This window comes from Anguilla rostrata, chromosome 4 (assembly GCF_018555375.3).
Source record: "Anguilla rostrata isolate EN2019 chromosome 4, ASM1855537v3, whole genome shotgun sequence".
Lineage (NCBI taxonomy): Eukaryota > Metazoa > Chordata > Actinopteri > Anguilliformes > Anguillidae > Anguilla > Anguilla rostrata.
This window is the reverse complement of record NC_057936.1, coordinates 12,553,297-12,579,450: the sequence shown is the minus strand read 5'-3', so window position 1 is coordinate 12,579,450 and position 26,154 is coordinate 12,553,297. Positions and strand designations below refer to the sequence as shown.

At 41.2% G+C, this 26,154-nt stretch overlaps 2 protein-coding genes across 7 annotated transcripts in view; both read right to left on the bottom strand.

Annotated features, from left to right (window-relative positions):
- Nucleotides 1–213: 213 nt before the first annotated feature.
- scly (selenocysteine lyase) lies at nucleotides 214–7,856 on the bottom strand. Of its 6 annotated transcripts, none has more exons than XM_064330726.1 (13): nucleotides 7,625–7,856; nucleotides 6,780–6,867; nucleotides 6,180–6,289; nucleotides 5,949–6,049; nucleotides 5,079–5,265; nucleotides 4,752–4,879; nucleotides 4,173–4,328; nucleotides 3,974–4,080; nucleotides 3,317–3,353; nucleotides 2,703–2,786; nucleotides 2,315–2,417; nucleotides 2,087–2,162; nucleotides 214–921 (listed from the first exon to the last, which is right to left on the bottom strand). In XM_064330726.1, exons 2-13 carry the CDS (start codon nucleotides 6,857–6,859, stop codon nucleotides 768–770), a joined length of 1,323 nt encoding a protein of 440 aa, XP_064186796.1. In that variant the 5' UTR covers nucleotides 6,860–6,867; nucleotides 7,625–7,856; the 3' UTR covers nucleotides 214–767. The 6 variants fall into 6 exon arrangements, with proteins under 6 accessions (XP_064186796.1, XP_064186795.1, XP_064186794.1 ...); XM_064330725.1 differs by having other exon boundaries at nucleotides 7,629–7,855; XM_064330724.1 differs by having other exon boundaries at nucleotides 6,180–6,292; nucleotides 7,625–7,854.
- Nucleotides 7,857–9,287: 1,431 nt separating this feature from the next.
- Nucleotides 9,288–26,154, bottom strand: part of kif1aa (kinesin family member 1Aa) — a 57,573-nt gene continuing 40,706 nt past the window's right edge. The window contains exons 38-49 of the mRNA XM_064330719.1: nucleotides 24,175–24,201; nucleotides 19,138–19,252; nucleotides 18,760–18,893; nucleotides 18,578–18,639; nucleotides 18,351–18,496; nucleotides 17,240–17,428; nucleotides 17,043–17,114; nucleotides 16,516–16,637; nucleotides 15,459–15,602; nucleotides 15,102–15,294; nucleotides 14,876–14,994; nucleotides 9,288–14,707 (exon numbers count right to left, since the gene is read on the bottom strand). Coding sequence (XP_064186789.1) covers nucleotides 14,665–14,707; nucleotides 14,876–14,994; nucleotides 15,102–15,294; nucleotides 15,459–15,602; nucleotides 16,516–16,637; nucleotides 17,043–17,114; nucleotides 17,240–17,428; nucleotides 18,351–18,496; nucleotides 18,578–18,639; nucleotides 18,760–18,893; nucleotides 19,138–19,252; nucleotides 24,175–24,201 — 1,366 coding nt within the window. The 3' untranslated portion in view covers nucleotides 9,288–14,664. The remainder of the gene's footprint in view (nucleotides 14,708–14,875; nucleotides 14,995–15,101; nucleotides 15,295–15,458; nucleotides 15,603–16,515; nucleotides 16,638–17,042; nucleotides 17,115–17,239; nucleotides 17,429–18,350; nucleotides 18,497–18,577; nucleotides 18,640–18,759; nucleotides 18,894–19,137; nucleotides 19,253–24,174; nucleotides 24,202–26,154) is intronic.

Genomic DNA, 26,154 nt, shown 5'->3' with positions numbered 1-26,154 from the left:
AGAAGTTATATAGAGGATGGTGTCTGAGGAGGGATTACATTGAGTGGTATATTCGCTTAATACTTAAATATTCATCTTCTATTCTTTGTGCCCAATGGCAAAGACAATGACAATGACCACAGCTAACAAAGGATTAGGCTTCTGTTGCTTAGATAAGACCTGTGAACTTGAACGTTGTTGTGTCTAGTCTGACAAGAAAGAGGATGGTTGTGATTATGGTTTTGGTGAAATTTTATTTGCCAGTTTGGGTCCTCAACAAGCAAGACATTTTCCCACTTCACATATTTTCAACAGTGATGGACACTATACTTCTAATAGTTTTTTTTAACAACACACTGATATGTTGACCAGCATCAAAAGCGCTGATAGAAGCACCATGATAATAAATAATGACAAAAATTATTCAGATTCAAGTGACTTTCAAATACTTCAATAAGTAGTTCCTTACCAGTAACAAAAATAATTTAAACACCCTAATTCCAGCATTTAGTGCAAACCAAGCAATTGCAATGCAGGCCTCTCCAAGAAAATAAAAGAAAAGGCATTACTTTACAATTACTTACCAGCTAAAATACATTAATATCCCCCACACAGAATGCATTTATAACTGTTCAACTGTTGAGCAAATACAAGTAGACACACTTCATATTTATTTTAAGAAAATAATGGGTGTCTACATATTGGAACTATTTAAATGTTTTTGTATTTTTACTAAAATAGCTCTTCTGATGCATCCGGCACCATCTGGGGGCGGAGCCGTCTGGGGCTTAGCTCCGCCCCTCCAGCTCCTGCACTGCCTCCCTGAGGTCCTCCACCGCCAGGTCCACGTCTCTGCGGGTGGTGCCCCGGCCCACGCTCAGGCGCAGCGCATTGGCCGCCACCTCCGGTGGGATTCCGGAACTCAGGAGGATGTGGGAGGGCCTGAAGGTCACAGCAGAGGAACATTTATTTTACTATTAGCTGTAATTACATTTTACAAACCCCCCCACCCCCCAAAAACCGATTGAGACAGCAGACCCCGACCTGCTACGCAATGTGCATTACTGGAATGCCCACCGTACGAATAGGTTGATATTCTATATAAGGATATAAGGACGGAGTGTAGCACAGTGGGTAAGGAACTGGGCTTGTAACCGAAAGGTCGCAGGTTCGATTCCCGGGTAGGACACTGCCGTTGTACCCTTGAGCAAGGTACTTAACCGAAATTGCTTCAGTATATATCCAGCTGTATAAATGGATACAATGTAAAAATGCTATGTAAAAAAAAAAAAAAAAAAAAGTTGTGTAAGTCGCTCTGGATAAGAGCGTCTGCTAAATGCCTGTAATGTAATATCCCACCTCGTCCGAGAGACAATGTGAAAAAACGCAATGCTGTTGCGTTTGGATTGACCTAGTTATTCTAACTTTATGTGAACCTTGCCATGTGAAGCCAGGCTGTAAACTATGATGTTGACTTTGCCGTTAGACTTTTATTGCCACTGGATGCTTAACAATGAATATTTTGCCATTAGAAATGTTTTTCTGTTAGAATAATTGATTAACCCAGCAATACAGGAGGTATGCATACCCTATAAAAGTGGCATTAACTTGCCACAAGAAATTACACAAGAAAACCACCAGATATGCAAAATATGAAGCAGCAAGAAGATGTATACTGCAGCAAACTTTACAATTGGCTGCAGGAGCTCATGAGCCTTTGAGTATGCAGGACATTTTGTCGAACAGAGGAAGAGCAACGGCACGAACAGGTGAGGCTTGATGATTTAAATAGCCCTCCAATCACCTGCGGGTGATTTGGCACACTTCTCGAGTTGCCTGCTCGAACTAGCTCCACAAGCTTCGCACCATTTATCGTTTAATCTCTTTAACGTGAAGTGAAGGAAGAAGCAGCATTTTTACCTGTCAAAGGATAACTCGGATCATTGGTACTTATTAATCAAGGAAAATGAATTTAAACAGGTTCGAAACCATTGATGAGTTTAAAGGGACGTGTGACACCGATAATACCAGTACCAACGGTATTTTACAGGGAAGTAGCACTCGTGTCAAAACAGTAACACGGTGACAAGCCTGGCGTTTACAGTACCTGTCTCCTCTGTCTGAGTGGCACGCGGCTCCCACACTGGCCAGCAGCTTCTTACAGCCCGACAGCACCCTGCGTCCTGCAAAAGGACAGGCAATAATCCAGCTGTTTTCTTTTCATCACACCAGAAATTATGGCTTATGCCGCAGCAATAAAAAATATGACAGCATAACAGGCAACTACTGTACACCTCAGTGCACCAGTGGAAGTGAACTACAACACCCACGTCACCTTGCAGTCCTGGGCCAAGGATCGACACGTTACAGGTGTTCGGGAGGGTCTCTGAGCCAGGGAAATGGCTGTTAAAATGGATCTTCTCCTTCCCAAAGACATCCTAACAAGGAGAAACAGGAGAAAGCCTATGAGCGGTGGATATCAATGCTTATTCATTTGTATTTGACCGTGGAAATCACAACACTGTTGTATGTAAGGTTACAAGGTGAATAATTTCAACTGAGCAGGAAGGGTATCATTTGAAGTTATACGCTATGGCTCAAATCAAATACAAATTTTAACAACTTCAAATCTCACTCCACTTTCAACGACTGTCAAACTGAGGAATTCTGGGTAATGGCTCAGATCTCAACTCTCTTCTTCCCAGCAGTACAGCCACACCCACCTGCAACCGCTGCTCCAGGTATAGTCGGGTGTCTCGCAGGTGGGTCTCAACCTCAGGCAGGCGTGTGTTCACCAGCTCCGCTGCCTGGTGACACAACACACCTCATCTGTTTAACTACAATAACTCACATACAGTAAGCCACGACCCCCAAACGGGGTAACACCAAAAATGAAAATATTCCACTCCATTACTTTTTTTGACATCTGCGTGGATTCATTGTGAATGCACTTGTGAGGGATGCAGGCTCCAATCCAAACTGCACCACTGCCCTTGGGCTGTTGAACAAGGCTATTAATCTGAACTGCTTCAGTAAACATCAAGCTGTCCAAACAGATCTCACAGGGATGGCTGCCTGTTAGCAGCCTCCACTCAGAACACAAGCCTACTTCTGGTAAGACCTGGAATGGCTCAAAATGCTACTCATGGGAGTTCCATTTCCGTATATTGCCAGAAATATAACTTAGCTGCTGAGAAAGGTCTTCAACAAATGATGTAGAGGAATGCTGCATAGTGTAGACTACAGAGTTATCTAAGAGGCTGACACCTTTACAGTGTGGCTATGCAGATATGGGAGAAAGCAGTTGAGGCACTCATTATTTATATATCTTCCATACCTTTCCAAGACCAGCAATCATTGGTGTGTTCTCAGTCCTGAGAGAAAAAAACAGGCAGAGACTGAATTTCAGCACCATTTACAATGCCTGACTTTCTTTTGTTTTTACACATCACAAACTACATTTTGAGGGTGGTCTGTGATTTGCAGAAGGCCATGTGGACTAGCAGTTCCTGGCTAGTGGATAGACTAGTTACTGCAAGCTACCTAATATTACGAACTATTGACTATTGTTGCTTTCTGTATTTCAACAAAAAAGTTACAATACAATACAACAACGTGTATCCTACTCATGAGATCTATCTGACAATATTTTTTTCCAAAATCGATTAGGGAAAGAAAATAGGTTTTGAAGGCATACATTAATTTGTTCTGAACTCACCAATGTGGGTGTTCAAATTTACTGAAGGAACGAATGCCTTTTAAGAATTGATCTGAGTAGTGTTTTTGCCTTTTCAGCCTAGAAGAGACTGTAAATTATGCATAAAGACTTTACAGATTAATCTGAAGGCTTAATCCAAACAGCTATACACAACATTGGTGGGATACCAGTATCTGTCTATCTGTCTATATTATAAATGTTGCTGGGGGAAAGTAGTATACCATTCAAGATTTTATTGTGACGTGTATTGTGAATGAAAACATTTGCCTTGTTTACCCTGGTCGGAAGTTCCTTTCCTGCCCACCTCCAAAGAACATGGGAAATACAGGGGTGGTTGTTCCTGGACCATTCACGTAGAGTGCTCCAATTCGTGGGGCATAAAACTGTAAAGAGTCCAGTCAGAGAGAACACAGAGATAAATACGTGAATATAGTCAGAATAAACTAGAGCTTTAAAAAGTGAAAGAACTCCTAACCTTGTGTCCGACAATAGTCAGATAATCCACACCCAGTTCCTGGACATCCACTCGCACTTTGCCGATGGCCTGAGCGGCGTCAGTGTGCAGGAGGATTCTGGGAGCAGGCTGCTGCTTGTTCAGAGACTTCACCCTCCGACAGAGCTCTCTGATTGGCTGGTAGATGACAAACACATCCAAACAGATGCCTCACGCACTCAAGTACAAAGTTCAGTTGTATGGATTGTATGGGTTACTGAACAAGTTTCTACGCCATGGCTGCTAGCCGTTTCTATAGCAATTAGTAAGATGCTTAAATATCCAGTTAGGAATTAATACAATTAAAAGGTCAATTATAATTTGTGTATTGTGCACACAAAGTGAGTATTAAGAGAAATTAATTCATAAATACTTAATTATTGTGTCTTCCATCCCTTTAATCCTAGCCCAATTAGGCTAATGAGACCAATTTGTAAGATCAATATAAACAGACTGATATCATATCAGCTTAACATTTATCAGTCATAATTATAAAACCATCAAGCACCATGCAATAGCACACTGAAGTCATTTTTTGACCTCTCCCAACCCCTCCCTCACCATCAAAACCCCTGTCTCATTGTTGGCCAGCATTATGGAAATGAGACAGGTGGTGGGGCGGACGACGGCCATCACATCTTCCACCTCGACTCGAGCCGACACCTTGGAAACAGGCACAAAGGTGACATCTGCAACAAGAATCGCATTCACTCTCGTGAGGTCACCGGCACCCAAAGAGAACAACGAGAGCTCCTTGCTTTCAGAAGTCCACCTCATTTTGAGATCTTTGGGACAGTTCCACTAGGGACTGGGAAGCCCGCTCCTCCATTTTGAGATGCATCATCTGTCCATGAAACGTTTCGTCTTCTGAAAAAGAGCTGCCCGTACCTGCCTTGCCCTCTCTCGACAGGCTTTCAGCCGCCAGCCTGACGGAATCGTGCTCCACGTTGGAGGTGATGATATGAGGCAGAACAGACTTTCCGTTATGGTGGCTTCTCTCCTGTCCGTTCACCTCTGATGCTCCTCTGCCCTCCCAAAAGTGTTTAACGGCCGTGTGGAACACCAGGTTATTGGCCTGAGGTAGAGATGAGAGTCCGCACTAAGACTAAGAAACTGCAATGTGAAGTGAAGCATCAAAAGGATATTTTACATAGTAGAGCAAAGAACAATGGTGAGTTATGGAACTAGGACCATATATCTCCATGTCTGGATCACATGACTACAATACTTGACTTGGCAACAGTTGTGTCCCACAGTTCATTATCTAGTTAAATATATGAGAGGCTTTGGCTCAAATCTACACACCAAAGCACATTTCAGATTATATCAGCTGTTGTTTGGTATTTATACAACTAACACAAACTACACTTCAAATTGTTTTTAAGATTCTTATGTCCAACTACGCAACTTCAAAAATAAATCAAGATTTTCTTAACTTTCATGTGTACATCAATGCTGTCATTCTCCAAAACAACAGTCTGAAGCATTCTCTCTACAAAGACCCATGTTCTATGTTCATAAATATTTTCCAGACCCTGTCCTAATTATTGCCTCAGATAGTCTCTTAAATCAAACCCTCAATGGCACTGGGACATTACAAAAGTTCTCTGCACTTTGAAATAGCAATTGGAGAGAGAAAAATGCATGACTGTGAATGCATGGTTTTCATTAAACTTGTTACTGCTGACTCCCTTTGTTTAAAGGAGAAACTGCAGGTGTTGAACATGAATTACAAAAGAACTAAATCCGTGAAATTACCTCTGTTCCACCGGACATAAAGATGATGTCTTCCGCGCTCCCTCCAACCATTTGAGCAACATTTTCCCTGGACTTGTTGATAATGGCTTTGGCTTTCCTGCCTGCAAGAAAAGGACCTTGTTTAAACATCAACTGCTGAACACCCTTTGAGCTGTGCAGTAACCCTAATCCTGAAGGTGTGCGACTGGGAAATATACCCAGCACAGGCTCCTCAGAGAAGTTGGCCCTCACCAGGTAGGTAGCTGCTGCTGGGGTTCCCCCAGGCCTCGTGCAGGGCCTCTGAGATGGCCAGTATGACCTCTGACTCCAATGGGGTGGTGGCATTATAGTCCATGTAGATCCTGCTGGGGAGTTAGGAACTATCAAACAACCTCAAATCATCATTCATCAGTCTGTACGAATGGTAAAACAGAAAATTGTTCAAAAGGTCCTCACCGTGACCACCAATAGACTAGATATTTTTGGTTTTTAGCCAATTCTATTAGCCAGATTTGACCATGCGCCTGAACACATAGGCCACATTTGGTTCTGATCTCCCAAGGTGAGTTAAAATTGGTTTACCAGTGAAATAGCTCCTCCTAATGTCTTACTGGGAGTCCACAGGGTACCGGCTGGCATAAGAGATGTGGAACTCTTCCAATCACCAATAGTGTACCAGTAGTACTGTGTGGCCTGCAGTGTGTTAAATTGCCATAGGCTCACACGGGACTTGATTAGAGGACACATTATACATCAATTTTAGTGGTACTTCTTGAATATGAAAAGCACATGTCAAAGGTAAATACAGCCATAAAACCATCTCAATTGAATTCTCGATTTGTGTTGTCCTACCTCTCCTCCCGCAGATCGTTGTGCTGCTCCCCAAGTGGATGATGATGGCCACTGCAGGCAGAAGCCGCCTCTTCTCCCATTACATCAGCTAGAAACATGAGGGAAGTGATGGGTTCTTATCTTATACAGTTCTGTGGACTCTATATTACACATAGCATAGTGAGCACTACAAACCGAGAGTTATTAAGATTAACGAAACAAGTAGTCTAGTATGCATAGATCAAGAATGAAACATCAATGTTATTCAATGTTGAAATGAACGAAGTACTCAATTAATGAAGTCATGATTACTCGAGTTTTCATAATGATGAATAAATGGACGATTCATTTTAAACTGGAGGGTTCCAGATTCTCTAAATAACCCCCATGTCAAAACTTTTTTGAAAGCTAGATTTAAAAATGTTGAGTTGCCTCGCGTTCGCACAATCGGATTCTTATTCTGAACAATTTGAGAAGAATGACATTCTTACTGTCGCTCACAGCTGTTACTGTAATATTACATTCTTGTAGCTAACACAAAGTTAGCTAGCTAATCGACACTATCAATATATCTGCCTCTCTGGATTGACTCTTGATCATTTATCAGAATACAAGCTAACGTTAGCTAACATTCATTAACTGCGCAGCTTTGAGAGCTAACGTTGCAGGCAAGCTAACAATCATGGTAGCGGATGCAAGCCAAGCCATACGAATGGCCACTACTAATTTATCTAATTCATTGTTCATTTCACAGAGTCTACGTGACTGATGAAATTATTTAATTAGTTTCACTGTGTTTCAACAATGCACTTTATGACTATCGCTGCCAGGCCATTGCCATTGATTAGCTTAAAAAAAATACAGACCGACCTGTTCTTCTTCTTCCACGGACAGGATACACCGTAAATAAATAGCGGAGCAATGATGCTTCAGTGCTGCCGTATATCAATAATTTACAATCGCTTGGTTGTTAACTCGTCCATATGAAAGTAAAAAAAACTTTCTGTTGATCATTCACGAAGCTGCACCGTGGCAGCGAGCTCACACGCGTGGCACATAAACCAGGAAGTGATCATCTGCATAGGGTTAAAGCTAGACCTCCGAGTCCACAGAGAGTGGAGCAGGACAGCAGTGACTGGCTGACATGGAAAGGACGCATAGCATTAGTGTAATTATTTTTTTATCACATCAACGTACAAATATTTTTTATTCTCCCTTTCTTTCCTTTTTTGTGTTACAGTCACTTAAATATTAAGAGGTAACTTAATGCAAACGGCCTTTTTCTGGCTGCAGGTGCATTCGGTGAGAAATTATTAACTTATCAGTTTGACCAATTCCAGTTTTTATGTACCTGTGTTGAAGATTGTCTGTGCACACTTTGTATATAAAGTCAAAGAAGATTGCAGGTCAGTTCAGTCCAATAATGCTTATGAAATGTAACAAGTACATTTCTTTCTTGATCTATGTATGAAATGCAAAAAAAAGACATGACATGTCTCTGGCTTGTGTAGCCTGCCACAAAAACAATTGTGTATCCTGCCACAACATTAGTGTATAGGCAAGTGACTATGGGGTGCAGATATCCTGAGTTCTATGTGTATGTTAGGACCTTAAAACTGCTTGGTGTGCGGTGTTGAGTCACCGAGGAATAAATTAATGGTTAAAATGAATGCAGTTTATTGTTCATTAATAATGACAACACACAATAGTGCAAAATGTGAGTGGTGAAATGGCTATACACATATGTGCAGGAGACTGACGGGTCTCCCCGAACCATTATACTTCTCTCCAGGAAAAACCCCAAGTCATCAAAATGCAATCATGACAAAACAGCACAACACTGAATCCTGCTTGCGCTATCTCTGTTAGCATATCACACTGGGTTTACCTTTGTAGTTGAGACACCAACTTGTACCCCATGACATCAGCTTTCCAACAATGCAAAACATCATTACACTGTATTATGGAGAGCCTATGTTTCCAATTGGATGTTTTGCAAATGAGCACTGTGTCTTTATCATACTTGCTGACTGCCTGTCAGCACAGTAAACAAGTCTGTGTAAACCACCTTACGGTATTTATGCCAGGCTGGATAAGGTGTGGCCATCCCAATAATTTGATTTGGTGCCCACAAATATCCAATAGTATCTATCATAGGTATTGTTCATTGGTCATTGTGCTAAACAAATGAAAGTTATTTCCAGAAAACCCCACAGCTTTTGTAACTGTGCAGATAAATATTTTCTGTTTAGATTTTCTGTTCTGTTTGCGGAGCAAAATTTAATTAGGCCTAGAAAGGGTTGATAATAAAGACAATCCCATGGATTGTGGGGAAAGAACCAAACCTGAAATGCTCACACATGGAAGTAATCAGAGATGACCATAACTTTTCAGTTTTGTTCAGTTTAAAATAAATCTTTCTTTCCAAGCCTTTAGTTTGGTTTTTCAAGATGTCTGCATCTCACTGACTAGCTCAGTTACCCTGTGCTTCTAGGACAAGAGTAAAAAATCGAACACAAGAGACATAGGCAGTGTTGCATAAGTTTAACGTTTATTTAACATCTGACAATGTGTTAAGTTTACACAAACAACTGACTCTTTTAACTCCAACACTCAAATAGTTTGAGACATTTATTAATCTACTGCCCATTCAGGATGGTACAAACGGGATACAGCTGTATAATACACCGTCCACAGCAATCATGTTTATATACAGAGAAAAACTAATTGGAGAAGATGAAAATATTGTGAACTGAGGAGTAGGAAACCTTGGGTTCAATTTAGATATGGAAGCACAGAAATAATAATCACAAAATAATTTCATAGCTTAAAAAGTGCTGCTTGAAGGTATGTGGTGGGAAGTGCAGATAATGATGGTAGATGTTGTCTGTGAAGGGAGAATTTTCTTACAGTGACATTGTCTTACGTCTAAATATGCTGGATGTGTGAAACGACACATTCAAATGGGAACAGGCAGAAATAAGTACTTCTTGTCCATTAGAAACCCTCTGAATGGCTGTCTCGTTTTATTCAATGCACTGATAATGCCAAACCTAGGCTATATATAATTGTCTGTGAAGCAAGGTTCTTATAGCTTTGTCTATTCCATTAGTTGTTATTTCTATACTATTTTAGAATTAAATTTCCAATTTAACTTATTGGACAATAAAGTACTCTGTGTCAGTTTATTTAGTTTTTATTTGGGAAATTCATGCTTATTTAGTTTCTATATTAAGGCTGTTAACTTCAGTTTCTGAGAATGTGGGCTATGATTCAATAAAAGTGTTGTAAGAATCAAGCACCTTTGCTTAACAGAAATACAGTGGAGAGACATCAACATTAAATGCACACATTAGACACTGAAATTCGGTTTTACACTACACCTACAGTATTTTAATTTGCTCAAATGAATTACAAGTTGTAAATTACGGGTATGTTTCACAGAATTAAAATATACAACAGTACCCGAAAAAGGCAAGATTAAAAGCTTCTAACAATCGAAAATAATGTTTCCGTGCACCTAACTGAAAACGTTTTGTGACTTTTTTTAAAAACAGGCACACAAATTAAAAGGTATAGCAGCCTACACGGTTGATAATGTATTCAAAGCAATCCCAGTCTGCTTTGTCTCCTTCGCCTGTCACTGGGCTTCAGTGTGCAGGCCCCAGCCCTGATAGCTAAGTTTTGATCGCTATTTTGTTCTATGGGCAGGGATGGTCATGCACAAGGTAGCATATCACCACCTAGTGGCCTGACTACCTATAGAAGCCTGGCAAGCAATTCACCTTTTATCGTCACAATTTGCATTAAAGGAAATAGTAATATCAATAAATATCTAAAACAATAAGGGCTTTTATATTTTTCATCCATTTTAGAGGCAAATATTCTAGTTTCAATTCAATTTTCTGTACAATTTTTTGTACAGTTTTAATTTCATATTCTTTTTACTTTGAATTTCTTTTATTTTAATACAAAGGTACAATTAACACCAGGGAATGGCAATTCTGTTGTTTAGTTAGTTCAAAGTAGCAAAACAAAATGCAGAATTCAACCAATAGCACATTTATTCAGTCATGCAAATCCACATTTGTAAGTGTGATGGGTACTTGATGTCACATGACTGTAACCGAAGCCTCTCTAAACACAGAAACACCTCAAAATGATTGTCTACTCAAAGTACATACATTTAAAAATAAGGCTTATTCAACAGATAAAAAATAATATAATAATTAGACTTACAGATGACAGGCAATGGGGGCAATCTGATAATAGGTCTGATATGAATCAATATTGTTTTTATAAGCTACTGTCACCATGCAAAACTCTACTCTATCTTTTAATTAGGTTGAGTTCAGAAAGTATTTTTACTCTAGGCAAGGATATGGTTTTAACACCCAATATTACTGCTCACAATATTACATGGAGTCTTTTAAATTACTCCTGATATTTGTTTTCTTATAAAAGAACCCTGCTTTATTTCATATATGTTCAATTTGATATCCACGTCATGCCACAATACACATAATTTTGGAACTGACAATTAGTAAATAAATCTGTGCATCATTCTGATACCGTATCAGTTAGAAGGCTCAGTAAAGGCTATGGTACAGTACAAGAATGTGACCAAAAACTGAAGAAATACATATTTGTGTATGTATTTAACTACATAAGTTTAAAATTCCCCAATGTATGTAGATCACAACTAGCTACGTCAAGTAATATCAGCACTGGGTTGGATAGAAATGATAAAACATTTGATCCCCACTTTGATTTTCAATCCATTTTAAACCTAAATCTAAGTCACTTTTTTGAGGGGGGGGGGGGGTGGTTATTATATGTAACTGGGGTCTTTTTTCTTCACTGCATGTCAATGCTCTGCTTCCTTACATTTCCAAGAAGAACTCTCTGAACCGAGTGTGCACTGTAGGTTGGCTGGCCTAAGGCGCACTCTTATACCCAGCGCTGTTAGAAGCAGCTGGGGAACTCAACCAAACTGCTCTCTCCAGATGACTCCAGTATCTAGCAAAACACGCAGGAAGTAACATGGCTGTGGGCCATACTCCAATAGCTGCTCAGCCAAGGGTACGTCCGCTCACAGCTTGCTTCCTTTAAGTTTAGCTCTGTAATTAGACCCGCGAGGTGTCCAAAATCGAACGCGATATGTGAACATTGGCTACTAGACAAATAAAGTTGCTGACCACTTCTGCTAAACTGCCTGGAAAAAGATCCTGTGTGAAATATCATGTGTTCAGAACTCAAGAATGACAAGAAAGGAACAGGATTATGAGAGTTACATGAACATTGGGCACATTAAACAGCTAAATGGGAATTTTACAAAAATGTATTTTCTCACAAATTCCTTAGTTTTTGGTCACCAAAGAGTAAAGGACATGGCTATTCATATATATTTTACACGGTATACAGTATCATGTTATTAGTACATTCAGTAGGTGAAAAACATGTACTTGTTGACGAACCACTGTAAAAGTGTTCTGCTTCCCATTTGACTTTCTACACAGTGGATGTAAATTACCTGGCTACCACTAACTGGGCATTTACAATGCAGAATGGTTTTGTTCAACACTGACAATACAACCGTTATCTCTAAATTCTTGGATATGGCACCCACCACCTTTGTTTCAAGATATTGCAATGTACTATTACACTGAGGGGTTTTCAGACAGACCAGCAGGTATGTTCCTTTCATTTTAGTTGAGGGGAACCTAATGTTTCTAGTTTCTAGCATCAAGTCTCCATCAACAGAAAGAGGGATGCAAAGAAAGACATAACATTGTATGTCACAAAACGAAGCTACTGTAAGCACAAAGATGTCTGCTATGAGCTTGCGGAAAGGCGAGCAGCTTCATAGAAAAGCACTTGGCCGAGAGACAAAAAGACAGACAAATTCATAGAAATTAGATAAGGACGTGTATATGGATTGATAGAACTCTAGTGTAATACTAGTATCTATCAGCATAAATGTGTCATCAATACCTGTCAATTTTAGATATCTCGATAGAGTCACAGTAACTGTATGTACACTCAGTATACACACAGATCATCCTTGAATGAATATTTGCCTGTATATACTGATTGCAGGTAAGAAGGTGGTCGATATGAATCATATGATGGTATAATAATTATGCACAGGTAGTCAACATGAACGAAGGTAGAGGAGAGAGAATTACAGCAGCATAAGGAGGTAATAGAGGGACTCAGTAATCAAATAAAAGAAAGGTGCTTCCTAATGCCATCTATGTACAGACACAGTTATTTATAACTACCATAGACTCGGTATCCTTTTTTCCAGCAAATGGAGCACGTCACCGGTGCCAGAATCTATCATAGATTTCAATGGTATAGAGATTTCACAAGTCAGAATTCTTATTTCTGAAGGTCAATATCCATATATTTAAACGTTACGGATACATCAGCGTTTATGATTTCATGTGTAAATTTCATGTCATCTTCCTCACACACTCTCCCTGTTGTTCACATGTTAGCTGAAGGGCTGGTAGTAGAGGCAATTGATGTGTTTAAATGTTATTTCTTTAATATATTAAATGTTATAATAATTTAGTTCAAGTAATCTACATAGCAGCTAAAATCCCTGTATCAGCTTTTTCCCCCAAAAAAGTGTTCTTTTACTTTTTTTTGGTTTAGTAATGAAGAAAACAATCAAGACCTTAGGGAAACACATGATAAAAAGTGACATATGCAGAAATTGTTATGTACTTTGTTAAAAATAAGTCTTTGTAAATAAATAAATAAATAAATGTTAAAAGAAATAAATATGTGGTTAAATACTTAAATAGATGTCAGAAAACATACAAAATAAAAACGATTTAAGCAAATAAGTTCATTATAAGGGGTAGTGTAAGCTTTCAAAAACATATCAGCAGTTGACTATGGTATCTTAACTGAGTTAGCTACCATCACTGTTATCAGGAAAAGTGGGCAAAGCAGCACGGAATCTTAATATGGGAGTTTGGGTGCACATGAGGATTTATGCTTTTCAATGCCAAAATATCTCTCCCATTGCCAGAGTGTGTTGAAATCTTGGAGCACAATAACAACATAAGAATTCCCTTAAGAAAGGACACTGGAGATCAAATCAAAATAGGGGCCATACACAATCCAAAAAGCAGTGATAGAAATTAAGAGGAATGCGGAGAGGGAGTGCTTTCCAAAGGCTCTGTCAGTTACAATGTACCAATCTAATCAGTTAAAACCATGAGGATCCTGTGGAACTGGTGTGGAAATACTTGATGTTGAGTTGAAATACTGACCTCTGAGCCGTAAAAGCACCTAGGAACTATTTCAGCATTGTGTACCCTAGTGGACTGAGCTCTATATTTTTTTTGTATGATTTCATCAATTGTTTCTACTCTGGTTTATGCTATGTAATGGGAAGATGTGGAAAATATTAACGTCCTCTTTCTGAGACTACCACCAACACATGTGAGGTTTTGTGAATGGGTATTATACTTCTCCGTGGTGCTCAAAAGGGGCTGGCCAAAGCACTGCTGATAGCTATGCAAGCAACCACTCTAGAAATAAGGAACTGGTCAGACACCATCCCTCCCCCTTCTTTACTCAACCAACTTAGAATATTCCAGTTAGCTAGGGCCTGGTTGCCCTCACAATGGGCGTTCTGATGACTTAGCGCACAAGCAGCAAAGCCTCACACACAGGGAAGATGGGCTCCATTGGGCCTTGCGTTCAGTCTTGGTTGGTTGTGATAAACCGAGCATGTGCAAAAACAGGCACGTTATGGGGGAGGATAGGATCAGCACAGGGACCATATGTTAGGTCTTGTAATCTATATACAGGAATTAGTCTTTGTCTTCTATCTCATACAATTTTTTTCACAAGACTTGCTTGGGGTGGGGTTTCACCAGTGGTTTCAGATCCTCATCTGTGCAGCCCTTCTCCTAGAAAGCTTTGACCTAGAGTTCGAACAGGAAAAAACATGTTAATTATTCTCAGTATCTGAGGTGTCATTTCCATATCAAAGAAAAGTGTCAAAGACACTTTTATAAAAAAACATGGCTGATCTTTAATGCAGCAAAGAACGAGGGTCAAACGTCCGCTTCCCACATTGTCTATTGCATTACCTGATGGATCCGGCCAGGAGAGGGTTAAAAGCATACAGCCAGTCATGCATTTCCTTGTCATTGCTGGCTTGAAGCAGTATCCCACGATGCTCGGTGCACACAGCAAACGTGTTCGGGGTCTGCAAAGATGGAATTTGCTGAATAAAAGGCCTTCCATACAGCACTTCTAGGTGGAATGATGACACAATACGCATGTGTCTTTCAAGCTGTGTAAAGGATGACCTACCTTCAGCATAGCCTGCTGGTCCTCGCTGTATTCCACCTGTGCAGAGGACAGGTTCAAGATGGCTCTCTCCACGTTGTCCTTCTCCGTGTTGTAGATGTACACGTACGGCCGACGCACCACCACATAACGCTTCACCCACCCATTGGTATGCGGCTCAAGGAAGTGTATGTACCCCTTCTTTGACACGATGGGGCTGTAAGACAATGCACGGCTTCAGTATGAATGTAATCTGCTGACACGTTCAAATATTGACAGCTTCACTTGATGGTTGCCTGTAGCAGCTTTAATGGCCGCTACTGTGGGCTACGCTAAACCAAACCTGCCCTGCAGAGACCCATAGCAGCCAGGTTCTCTCACCTGACGCGGATCTCCTGGATGTCAGGGACGAAAGCGCGGACCCTCATGTTGGGTCTCAGGCTTCCGCTGGGAGACTTCTTCATGTCTCCGTCCTGCAAGGAGTCGGGATCTGGGCTGATGGAGCGGGACCGGGGGGTTGGGGTTCTGGAATACAGGAAGAGGACTTTTAGGCGGCGTTTTTGTTCGAAACTATTTTAGATAGTTGGTAGTTTGTGATGTAAAAAACCCCTCTTATACACCAAACACCAAAAGTATCTGAGTGGTGAAGGAACAAGTGTAGTCTTACCCGATGCTACTGGAATGGCATTCATTTAATGATATCTCGGTTATCTGACTCCAATGTTTTAACCTTTCCTCTGTGCTAACAGTTTTGGTTTTGCATAGAAGGAGACTGCAAATGACCCACAGGTAGTGTGGCTCTATACGGATCACTGTCTATCTTTGTAGGTGCATTTATGTCTCCGGCGTGTGTAGCTTGCTTAAATACAATTGTGTATCTTGCTACGGCACTAGTGTATAGGCAAACGACTATGGGTGCATGTTCTATGTTTATGTTAGGACATTAAAACTGCTGGATGTGCAGTGGTAAGAGTCTAAGAGGAATGGCAAGTTAAATTGAAGGCAGTTTATTGTAGAGTGTTCAATAATGGCAAAATACAATGGTGCAAATGTGTGTGTGTAGTGAAATGGCTAGGCGTGGGAGGTCATATTAACGAGTCTCCTTGAACCATTCCACATTTCCCCTTATATGCCCAAGGATAAAAGGAAAATGCCAAGTCATCAAATAAAGACACAGTCATAACAAAACAGTAACATTATTGATCCTGCTTATCCAATCTCTGTTAGCCTATCACACCAGGTTAACCACTGCAGCGGATCATGCTATCAAAGACATTAACTAAAGGTTTACACAATGCTGATCCAGTTGAATGTTCAGCAACTGCTATAAAAGCCCTGCTAACTCCTGGTCAGCTCAGTAAATACAATCAATTTTCTGTAAACCGTCCTTCAGTGAGCTTAGCATAGACCATTTGACGCGAGGGGAAAATGGCGTCACCTGAGCTCGGTGTTGCCGTAGCGTCCCTCCACCAGCGAGGGGCACGTGGAGGAGGGCGTCAGGGTGCTCAGGGCTGAGGCTGAGGTGGAGTCCCTCAGCGTTGTCACAGACATCTCAGACAGCTACAACACAAAGGAAGCACTCTGTCAGAACACTGCACTGAACTCACAAAGCCCATGCATTCTGAATTTCTACACCGCATGACATGAGTTGAGTCAGTCAACAGCAGCTTTGGGTTGTATTATTATCCATATGATTGTTACTTCTTAAGAAATTAAGTGTATTATTCCTGAATTGTTTTCTTACTAAGTAATTTATATTCACTTAATACATTATTACATACGCACTTGTATTGGGGAATTCAAAGCACAGTAGCAAATAAGATATGAAACTCTAATAGCTTCCATATGAGAAGGTTATTGAAAGGCTCGTGGTCTATAAAGAAATGGCCCAGCAAAGGCGATGAAAGGTACACAGGAATGGAAAAACAAACCTAGATATGATCTGGAGTGGCGGCGCAGGCTTACCTTGCTCTCGCTGGCGCTGATGCAGACATGACTGTACTCCCTGTTGAAGGTGTGCGTGAGGAGCCGCAGACACTGGGGAGGAAAGCAGCACAGAGGGGCAGGAGGTTTAAAAAAGTTTTTGCTCTGGGTTTGGAGAAAATCGAGGTCATTTCACAAGGTGAGAGGTGCGTGAGGCGGTCCTAATCCATGGTAGTCACCTTAGCAGCCAGCTCCCTCTGTCGTTCGTTAGGGCTCTCAGGGGTCGGGATGGAACCCGGAGCACCGTTATCTGCAGGGGACTGCAAGGAGTCATTCTGCTCCTCGCAGGAGGACAGCGACTCCTGGCCCAGCATCAGTGTGGTCTCCAGTTTCTCCCTCAGGAGCAGATAGTGCCTTGTTTTTTCCACCTGCAAACACATCCCCAAGCACACATGTATGCACTATAAACAGTAGAAACTAGGAACTAGGAACGGCTTTTTCTGTCTCCCAAGGAAACCCAAAGAAGACATGAAGAATCCATTCACAAGCATGGCAGGACCTTGAAAGAAATGTTCCATGGTTGTTGAGGTCTGCTAACTGAAATCTACATTTTTCAGAGCGGTTCCAGTTTCAAGTCGAGACATAGGAAGTGCTAGTTGGTTTTGTTGCGTGGAAAACATTTTTCTTGATGGTGAAGATTGCAACTGCTGGGATCAAACAATTATTTGTTTATAAAATATCACCTCTGTGTTGGATGCAGAAGCAAACTTCCGTCTCTCTCAACCACTCCCCATTTCTCTCTTGTGACAGCATGAAGTGTGGACCTTCCTATACTTTCTGGGCTAGAGAGTTTTTGAGTGCTTAACATCAGCCAGTTAACATCTGTTGCAGTGGACATTTGGGGGTGGATATCTGCTGGTGCCAGCTGAGGAATCAGAACCTTGCATTTGGCCCTTGTGTTTCTTGGTGTTTGGTTTGTGCAGGGTCTGCCATTTTGTCTTACAGTTCATCAGGAGTTTTTACATTTTCATACATGACTTTTTGGAATATGCAGCTGTCTTTTGGTTTTTGAACTTTGATCTTGATCTTTTGATCTTTTGTAATTAAACTAATATGTTGGACAAGTGACAAGTTTTAACCGTTGATGCACTTGTGTTCGTTATTCAAAATGTAAAATGAGGGTGTTAGGGCCAGAACCACTGGATCCAGAACATAAAAATATTTCACTCAATTCTCACTTATCCGACATGTTGTTACATTTACTGATCGACTTCACACCAGTACCCTGACTACAAAACACTACTAGCTCTTCTGGTTTAGTAAAAAAATGTCGAGCCACTCTCTCCTCACCTCCTGCAGTAGGCTGAGTTTATCCAGCTCCCATTGGTGGTCCAGGATGAGGCTGTCGCTGCGGGGCCTCCAGCCAGCTAGGTTCTCCTCCCCACGGACATACGCCACCGACGTATCCAGGACCCTCCTGCGTCTCCTTTGCATGCCTGAGAGAGACCAAAGGGTGAGACACTAGCAGTGGAGGAAGGACGTCCATCAGTGAAGACCCTCAGAGAAGAGCTTCCTACCTGGGCTTCCTGCATCGGCCAGGTGGCACAGACTCACTTCGTACACACCAGTAACTCGGTTGCTGAGGGAAAAAGACATGGCATTGCTTCATCAATCCACCAACTGCTGGGATTTCCTAACAAATAAAATAGCGCTTTTGTTTTTGCGTAAATGCATGTAGGCCGCGTCTGGCGGGCCTCACCTCTCCGACGCCCTCAGGCTGCCGGTGCCGAAGAGATTGCGTATGGAACGGGAAGCAGGCAGCTTGGCGTCTCGTGAGTAAAACACCATGCAAAAGTCTTTGGTAATCACTGCGGGCTGGGTACAGTTCTCCATCTAAAGTGGAAGATGGGGATAAAGATGTTACCCTTTCCAAACCCAAATGTGAGCTACTATGCAACAACAGGGCAGCCATTGCAGAGCAGCCATTTCTGTCTCGCCCTGGTCTAGCAAATCTGTGACCTAAAGGGCCTTATTCTGAAGCATCCAGGCCATGAGACCTGTGGTGCTGAAGGCTATCTCTGGAACTTGGAGCTTAAAATGACATTTCCAGGATGTGGTTCTGATCTTTCTGAGTTACCTCCAGGTAAGCAGACAGGGTCATGTAGATTTTCTCCCCATACGGAGTGACGCGGTTCAGCTGCAGGGAGTTGTGCATGGAGCTATCCCAGGCTGCCTCAAAGCGGTAGAAGGTCCTGTGGGGTGGCACATAAGGGAGAGGGAGAGTCCAGGCAGAGGGTTACGCTGTGGCAGTATGCCACATATTGCTTCCAAGAACGTACTCCCCCAGCTATATTCAGCAGTGGTTTAGTCTACCAGACCTCACCAATGAAAGGTAAAGATTTCTGTCCTACTAGTCTGTGCTTGAAGGACGGATCTGCGCACTCCAGTTTTGGAATTACGGCTGTGTTTCACAACGGATAAAAGTACAGGGAAAGTATATGCACATGCCATTGTATTCTGACTGCTACAATAGAGCTTCTGGTGCAACATATTCTATTCAGGTGCCAGTACATCAATGTCAAGTTGACCCTACTTTGATACATGCAGCAATCCAGGGAGAATAAAAACTGAAAACTAGAACTAGAAGTTCTGGAGGTGCTCCGACATTATGTTCTTCCTTACAGTGTCTATATAAATGTAAAAACTTCTATAGGCTAGTGCATGCAAGATATCAGATCACACCATTAGGACCAACTCAGCAAGTTATTCTGAGAGCTGAAACCCATTCTGTGAGATATGCAGTAAATCAGAAAACAAATTATGATGATGGCTTCATTAGTATAATGATACCTGGTTGTATGAAAAAATATATATGCACTTCAGGTATACACACACAACCAAGGCTACAACTGAGACAAAATAATATTTTAAAAAGACTACAGTATTGAGGTACCACAGCAACACCCTGTAAATGGTAACAAGATAAATGTAGACAATTTGCCAGTATCTACTTTCTCAAATGGTATTGTAGCAGTCAGTATAGTGGCAGCTGTATTATATTTAGAAACACAGGCATTTTAGTTTGTATGGCAGCGCATTGCTGCCACAGTGAACACAAATTTTCCACTCTATGTCTTTTCAGAAACTTTTCTTTCTATAACGAGATCCTTTAGCAACGTATCTCATTATAACAAGAAAAGGATCTCGTTATAAAAAAGTTCCTTGTTAAATTGAGAAGTTTCTCATTATAACAAGATCTTTTTCTTATTATAACGACATACCTGCGTATCACATCTTTTTACAACAAGAAAAGTTTCTTGTTATAATGAGAAAAGTTTCTCACAACAGTACTAAGTGGAAAAGACATTTTCTCACTGTGGAAGCAATGAACTGCCATAAGATTTAACTGTAAAAGAAAAAGGAAATACGCTGCACTGATTGAACACTAAACATGGAATTGAACTTGCCATTAATTCAACATGTTTTTAAAAAAAAAACTAATCAAAAGATACACAATAGTACAACACCAATTTGTGACAAATATCCAATAAACAATCACAAAACTTGAGGGATAACAACACAATACCTACATGCAACAGACATTTCAGTCAAAATTCCCCACTTTTACAACCATGTACTTGAGCATGAATGACAATGAGAAAATCAGCTTAGAAACAAAGAAAGGTGATGAAAGATCAATTGACAGACAGAAGTGGGAGGGGGGGGAGGGGTTGGGGGTAACAGGGGTGAGATATACCTATGGTAAATTCCCAAGGAAATGCTTTGAGGGAAGAAACCAGTGAAGAATCAAAGGTGAGAGTTTAGAAGCAGTTATGGCAGTGGGCTTTGTGACTGATGCTGGTGTATTTTCCTTCTAGGTGGAAAATTCCACTGGTCAAAAAAAAGTGTTCCTTGTTGCAAACTATAAAGCCTGTATGAAAAGATCTATGTCAAACGCAGCAACGATGTTACAATATCCTTGTTATAATAGCACAATTATTTCGGTATCTGATCGAAAAACCTACTTTTAAAGCTGTTGCTGGTGTGTATGTAGCACTGCAATCTCGAGGCCCCTATTTGTATTTATTCATGAATAAGACACTAATGAACTCCAGATGGCTGTTCTTAATCAAAATAATATACCTCCTTCAAGATAACAGCGTGATTTATCTCCTGAACTGACATACGCAGGTCCCGTACCCAGGCAACTGACTGTACACTGAAACCCATAATGCTTTGGGCACTCTGCCCAGTATGCCTTTAAATCTCATAGCGCTCATTTCAGTGAGATATATAAAGTAAATAAGCTGTGGTTTCCGCACCCAATAAAACAGGCTGACAGACTGTAGCACACATAACAAATGTTGAGTCCTTTGTGAATGGACTGAGGTGGACCACTGGACCCAACCTCAAAACACAGACACACACACACACACACACACACACACTATTATACCCGCTATAATAGCCAGAAGGAAAAGAGAACCTCATACTGTATTTAGTGACCACGTCATGAAGTCAAGAACAGCCGTTTTTATTTAAGAACGGGCCAGTTCCATGACGCCCATGGATGGCGCTAAGAGAATAGGCAGCTTAATCCACCCCAGATACCCACCAGTTCAATTATAGGGAAAAGGGTGCACTAAGCTTTTTAAGTTTAGTGAATCATGCCAGCAAGATTTCTTCTCTAACTCCACATTTATGATCTTTTATTTATTTTAGCAATGGCTATGCTGTAGACTATTTCTGGCAAAAAAATCTGAGGTACCTAGCATTTGGCTTCTTTCATCAAATGGATTTTTGAAATAAAATGTTTAATAAGTGTAACGCTGTGGAAAACATATGCCACCAACATATTTCTACAAGGTTGCTGTGACTGAGGTTAAAAAAAACCAACTGGGCATGTGCAGAAGACAAAGGCAAAGTCTCGTTGTTGTCTCTCCAGGACACTACCATGCCATAACTGTCAGTTTTTTCCCTTCACAAAGAGTTTGGAAAATTTAGTAACCACCAATATTAGCATGACATTGTTTTGTTTGAGGAGAAAAAGTTACATTTGCATGTATTTGCAAGTCAAGGTAAAGGGTTACTGTTGACTAAGCCCAGGCCATAGTGTGAGGGTTGTTTAGCAGCATTGTGTCATTTCCAAGGAAATGAACAGAAGATAGGGAAGTATGTCTTTCTGCAAAGACTACAAATGGCTTCTGAGGTCACTGTATGAGGTTCTTCCTGTAATTTTCTGCTCTTCCTGTAAGCACCTTACCCTTAACCAAGAGAGGAACATGTAAACAGGAACATGTATACAATTTTAAAGATTAAATCACAGGCACTACAATGATAAATGAATCCATTTGTATGCATAGTTTTCAAAAGCCCATTTCTATCTTATTATGTTATAGATAAGAAGCCATGAAATTAAGAGCAACAATCCAAGTCACTTGAATGTTGTTTTACCCCTTGCTGAAGGGTTGGTGAAAATAAGACCATCACTGCCCCCTAGCAGCAAGAAGACACTGCTATAATTCCTGATGTTTTTTCTTGCATTTTTCAAAATGTTAAAATATCTGTTTAACGCGCAATATCTGTTTAATGCACATTATATACTCACATCTATTGTTTTCCTTAAAAGCATATTTTGAAATGGCTTCCTTAAGTCTTCATTACAGCTGTGGATTTCACACTGATACAGTGGCACTGGCATTAGTCTCCATTGAATGCTTCCTTGTATTTTCTTAGGTCTGAGCTGTTTTGACCTTGTACCCAAAAACCAAGCTTTGGTTTTTCATTTTATTTTTTTTTCCTTTTCATCTTTACACTTGTCTGTGAGGCAAAATGATCGAAACATTCAAGAGTTTCAGCAGTTCCACAATCACTTCCACCTTGTTTGAATCACAATTCCCTGGCTGATCATCACATACAGGACAATTTCATTTGTAATGTCATTTCTTTTTCGAGTGACGTTTTTGATCAGCTGACAGGTGTCTACTAGTTTTTGGATCTTGCTCATTCAGTATGAACGGTTTGACTTTTCAACCAAGCTTTATCAAATAGATGGCTATCTGCTTTTCCTGATTAATCCACTGCAGGCTCACGATTGTAACTCACCCTTGACAGAGCCGCGGTCTGTATGACCAAACAGAATTAGTCACATTATAGGGCCGGTCTATTTATTACCCTGTCAGGTTGTCCAGCAAGATTGCACTTTGAGTTTCACAGTGCAGATGCATGATCCCTAAATGGCATTTTTTCGTATTATAATGAAATAAAGTCACTTTCTTATTCCCAATATTGCTGTAAAGTATGGGTCACAGTGAAGGGTAATGTAATAGAATGTATGTGCGTGTGTGTGTATAAAACGTGTGCATGTTCGTAAGCGCGTGTAAGCCAGTCTTTGTGTCACAATCTGAGTCTATGCATAATTTAATCATCAACTCAATATCTAAGCGGTATTATTTTGAAGATTCTTATTGTTATGCAGATTTTCGTATCATATGGGCAAGCTTCCAATTAACAACAGATCAAATGCTTAGTTTCTTAATATGTCAAAACAATATGCATAGCAGAAGATAGTTTAATTTGTTGATGGAGTTTGTTTTGCCATCGAGAAGATATAGAATAAAAAAGCAAAAGGTATTTGGCATGTTGCCAGACACTGAGAGATATTATATCAATTTTAACATTTATGAAAACAAATCTGAAAATTATCTGAAAAATTGCAAAACACTGTGGAGACATTTTGCTTGCAGTGAAAACCTTGGCTCTGTCCCTGCCACAACTAGCCAGAAAAGAAAGAAAAAAGAAATGCCCGCCTTTATACGAGAGCCCCAGCAAAGAAGCAGCCAAACCACAGCCCAGAGAAGCAAAGCGAGCCATGCACCGCGTAGCCCCCCCAATCCCCCCCCCCCCCCACTCCCCACTGGCAAGCACCACAGCAGCTCAATAACATGTCCAGGGGGGGCTCTTTGCAGAAAGAAAATCTCACGCAACTCTTGAGGGGAGAAGGTCAAGGAAACAGGAAGCCACAACACAGAGAAAGACAAGAGTGAAGAGGGAGGACACCAACGGAGAGAAAGAAAACCATGGCAGTCGATACGATGGATGGATGGGAGGTTTCAAACGGATGAAGCAAAGTGACATAAAACAACATGAGAGGAGAGGGATTTGAAAATAATACCTAGGCATATCCGAATCAAGAAACTGTCTGCAAAAAAACAAAAAAAAACAAAAACAACATTCTGTTAGTGGACCGGAAAGGAGAGAAATGTCAGTACCAGCATGTCCTGCAGTGAAGGCAGAATGTGACTGAGCAGAGGCCTAACCACTCAACGGCCCTGGTACTCAACTCCACCTGCGTCTACAGAGGCCTGCTAAACCACGCGCCTCTTTATCTGGAACCATTACCAAATTTGTTTCCGATCAAAAAAAGGTGGGGAGTAGAGTACCATGACCCGAGAGGAACGATGCAGCATTTGAGCTAGGCTTCTGCCCAGGACTGTTTGCTTCTTCTTCTTCTTCTTGGTTCTTTCGCTCTTTTTCTTCTTTTTGCGGCGGAGAGCAAATCCGGATCTAAAGCATGGTATGAGTTTCCAGGCAGGGGAAGAAGAGATTACCAGCAAAGCAGTGTGGTTAAACCGTCAGAGAGGAGGTCACGGGAGGCAAACCAGGGCTGGGAATGGTCCGTGTTTTCAGGTGGCCGCAGAGGGAAATAAATTTCTAAACTTTCTTATTTTTACAGGAAAGGCCAGCCTGGCCTGGTCTAATAAACACAGATAAGTGAGGGTGAGTAGATGGACCTGAGGCTTATGCGGCTGGGTTTGGTGTCAGGGACCTTCTGCCAATGCACAGTGAGTGCTTGGCAGCGGGATGGAAAGATCCATCCTCTGTATTTAGGGCCCAGATGAAAAGGAAACACATCTTCAATAGGTCTGTGTGAGGATGTGAAGGATATGGGGACATGGAAACCAAAACTGAGAGTATAGGTTTAGTTTTTTCAAAAATACTTGCTTGTTCTCAAACTGGTTAGCGTGTTAGTAAAAATGGTGAACGCGAATAAAAACAACTATCTAAACCTCTTGAAGCCACCGTTCCCAAAACAGTTAATGTTTTCAGGGAATGTGCACATTGTGTTGAGTTTACAGCAGGTAGGTGGTATTTACACCTCTAGAAGCTGTAGGTCTGTGTTATCGGAAACACCACAAAGGATTCTGGGACGAGAGAGGGGTGAGGATGGAGGGTGGTGGTGACTGTGAGTGAGAAGCAACAGCGCAGGGACACAGAGCACAGACGAGCACCAAGCACAGGGCCACACAGCCAGCATGAGGTGACATATACGACCTTCTAAATGCACAGCTTTAATCATTCAATCTACAGCACTCTCAACTGCTGGAGGAGAAAATGTGATTAAGTGCATATAAATAAAAATATAAAAAATGCATATTAAAAAATGCATATAAAAAAATATAAATATGTTTTACATATTGGCACAGCTATGTAAGCGTTCACACACTGCTATCCTTCCTCAGTGATAAACCGGACACTTAGAAGATAATAAGATAATGGCAGTCACGTAGCTGATGCTGGGTTAGGGTACTGAAATGCCACCGTGATATGTGGAAAATGGGGTGGTTTCTGGGCATGATCTCCCCATGGGGCACGTGACCTCCTTGATCCATCGATAAAACCACCCTTTGTTTTGCAAAGCATCGCATGCTTTGGAACGGGGGAAAGCGCCGGGAGGTGAGGGGGTTGTAAATAAAAGCTAAACGCGTCGAAGCGGCTGCATTCCGGTCGCAAGCTTTTTCGCTTGTCGGCGGGGGGGGCCCGCGTTCTCGGTGAGCAAGCGTGCCGCCCGACGTGCCATGCATCCGTCTCTGCGTGGTGACCCGGCGCGAAAGCAGCTGACTGCCTTCAAACATCTTTACTCTTTTATTTGCAGATTGAATTCTATTTTTTTTCTTTTTTTTTTAATGAGCGTGATCACATCAGTGTGTGGACTGGACAAGTGTGTGTGTGTGTGTGTGTGTGTGTGTGTGGAAAGTCCAGGGGTCAGAAAGTAAAATGGCCTGCCATGTGTTTCTTCCACCCATGAACTAATTAGTTATGCCTCCTGACTGAAGAATTGTGCTAAATAACAAATCTAGGTGATTGGAACAAA

What these genes read in the sequence shown, in the direction of transcription:
- scly (XM_064330721.1), bottom strand. Translation starts at nt 7,107, where the DNA reads ATGAATCGTCCATTTATTCATCATTATGAAAACTCGA. An exon ending in GAAAGGAACTTCCGACCAGG is followed by an intron (nt 3,354 to 3,973) that starts GTAAACAAGGCA and finishes TTTTTCTCTCAG; the next exon opens with GACTGAGAACACACCAATGA. An exon ending in TGATTGCTGGTCTTGGAAAG is followed by an intron (nt 2,787 to 3,316) that starts GTATGGAAGATA and finishes TTGTGTCACCAG; the next exon opens with GCAGCGGAGCTGGTGAACAC.